Below are 2,201 nucleotides of genomic sequence, written 5' to 3'. Positions count from 1 at the left end.
TCAGCTAAAGTCATCCGCCACTCTGGCTACAGCTCTGCAACACTTGACAATGATATTATGCTCATCAAGCTTGTCCAACCAGCCCAGCTCAACCGAGCGGTCCAAACAGTTCCTCTGCCTACCAGCTGTGTGGCCACAGGCACCACATGCCTAATCTCTGGCTGGGGTAACACGCTTAGCAATGCCAGTGAGTATTCTGTGGGAATGTACAGCATCATGACAGCCCGGGAGACACTCTAAGACCTCACAGTTCACTTCAAACTGTGCAGGGCAAAGAACAGAGAAGTGCTGTGGAACAGGCCTTTTTGACTGATCAGTCTGTGTAGGACAGGGACCATTTAACTGCTTTAAAGGCAAGCCTATATGAGGTCCGTCCTCTTGTTCGTGTTATGAACATGGAATCACTGAAATCATCCATGTGCCATTCACCAGCATGTTCACACTGCCATAAATTTTGTCATCTGGTGCTATCAGCTGTCTAGTCCCAAGCACTAGCAATTTAACTAATGTCAATAGAGTTCTCAGTTCTCTGAGAACAAGATCAAAATCTGTAATTGTGGACCTAAAATTGCTACAAGTGAGCTCCATTCCCTTACACCAATGATTAGAGGTGTGGATGGTGACTGGTGTCTAATCCACTGACAACAACTAAATGTGCACCAGAGGACAGAATGGTTTTCCTGAGACCCAAATTTCCTCCAGCATATGTGCTACAAGAGTAGCTCTTAGCTCCGCACATGCCAATTGATGATTTTCCACGTATCAGAAAATTTATCATGGCTGCAGTGTAGAATGGTGGACCCATGGGTAGAATCTGTTTCATCTAAAGGAAAGGAATCCATGCTGTAATTACTTTTCAGAGCAAAAATGACGACTGCTAAAACAGGATGTTCACTGATTACTTTTCTGCTAAGAAACATCTTCTCTGGGCTCTGAAATGAAGTGCCTGAAGGCTCCTGTACTCTCCTCAAGCCAGTGCAGCAAAGCCTACCCTGGGAAAATTACCAAGAACATGATATGTGTAGGCTTCATGGAGGGAGAGAAAGACTCCTGCCAGGTAAAACATCTGCCTCTCTTTTCACATATGTTTCTCTCCTGCTTTTTGCTATCAGAAGAGGCCGTCATATTAGAGAACCTGATATATTCACTGCATGTCTGAATATTGTTTTTTTGAACAACCATGGAGACAGCGTGAAAAAAAAGTTTCTTATTGAGTAAAGCTAGTTTATTCCACCCAGTTTTTGTTCCTTTTTGAGACAGGGAATACCTCTGTCCTAATTATCCATGAGCAGACTATGTGCTGCACCACACAGTCACAGTAATCACAGTGACTTTAGAGCTTAGGATGGAAATGTTAGTTTTGGACTAGCTGCAAATGAAATAGCCAGTATGCCAAGATCCAGGCAGCCTGCAAGACGAACACACCTGACAATTGCTCTGCATTTTACATGTGCCTAACTCCATGGAAATATTTAGCAGAATAATATTTGTGACACAAATATGTTAAGTATCTGCCAAGGACCTTATCCGTCAAAAGTAGATACCTTACACAGCCTTAGCTATGGTGCCCTTAAGCTAAAGTAAGGCACAGTAGTACCAGGTGTAGAGTGGTAATCAGAAATTACCTTTGTAGAACTTCTGTATAGGAAAAACACAATGGAGCTCCCTCCAAAGTCAATGATGTCTGGGATCTCTGGCTCATCACTTGTGCTGACACCATTTGCTGACTATCCGTATACCTTATGTACACAGGGGGATTCCGGTGGTCCAGTAGTCTGCAATGGTCAGCTCCAAGGCATTGTTTCCTGGGGTATTGGATGTGCGCAGAAAGGCTATCCTGGGGTTTACACGAAGGTTTGCAATTATGTCTCCTGGATCGAGGCAACTATGTCTTCCAACTGAGACACTTTCTTTCTGTGTGATCTGCTTTTTCTTCTCAACATTTTCTTCTGTTTTGGGACTGGACACATAAAAATTATCAAAAAATAAAGACTTTCAGGCACCCGTTCTTTGTGCAACGTTTCTCTGGGTACTTCCATAGGCAGGGCAGAGGCAAGCAATGTCACTCTGAGGAAAATGTTGATTTGTACGCCTCTCAAGTAGCAGGATCTTGGAACATTTTGCAGACTCATCTTGAGGAGTCTTTCAGTCAGCTACAGGCAGCCAGTTCTGGAGAACAGCTTTTTTGTTTATCATCATGT

At 43.5% G+C, this 2,201-nt stretch overlaps 1 protein-coding gene across 1 annotated transcript; it reads left to right on the top strand.

Annotated features, from left to right (window-relative positions):
• The first annotated feature begins 6 nt into the window (after positions 1 to 6).
• LOC104617421 (trypsin I-P1-like) lies at positions 7 to 1,902 on the top strand. The gene is made up of 3 exons (XM_010282737.1): positions 7 to 198; positions 944 to 1,057; positions 1,753 to 1,902. Exons 1-3 carry the CDS (start codon positions 58 to 60, stop codon positions 1,900 to 1,902), a joined length of 405 nt encoding a protein of 134 aa, XP_010281039.1. The 5' UTR covers positions 7 to 57.
• Positions 1,903 to 2,201: the final 299 nt, after the last annotated feature.

The sequence above is a fragment of the Phaethon lepturus genome, unplaced genomic scaffold (genome assembly GCF_000687285.1).
Source record: "Phaethon lepturus isolate BGI_N335 unplaced genomic scaffold, ASM68728v1 scaffold5632, whole genome shotgun sequence".
Lineage (NCBI taxonomy): Eukaryota > Metazoa > Chordata > Aves > Phaethontiformes > Phaethontidae > Phaethon > Phaethon lepturus.
The sequence above is the reverse complement of the archived record's forward strand: the minus strand, read 5'-3'. Positions and strand labels throughout refer to the sequence as shown.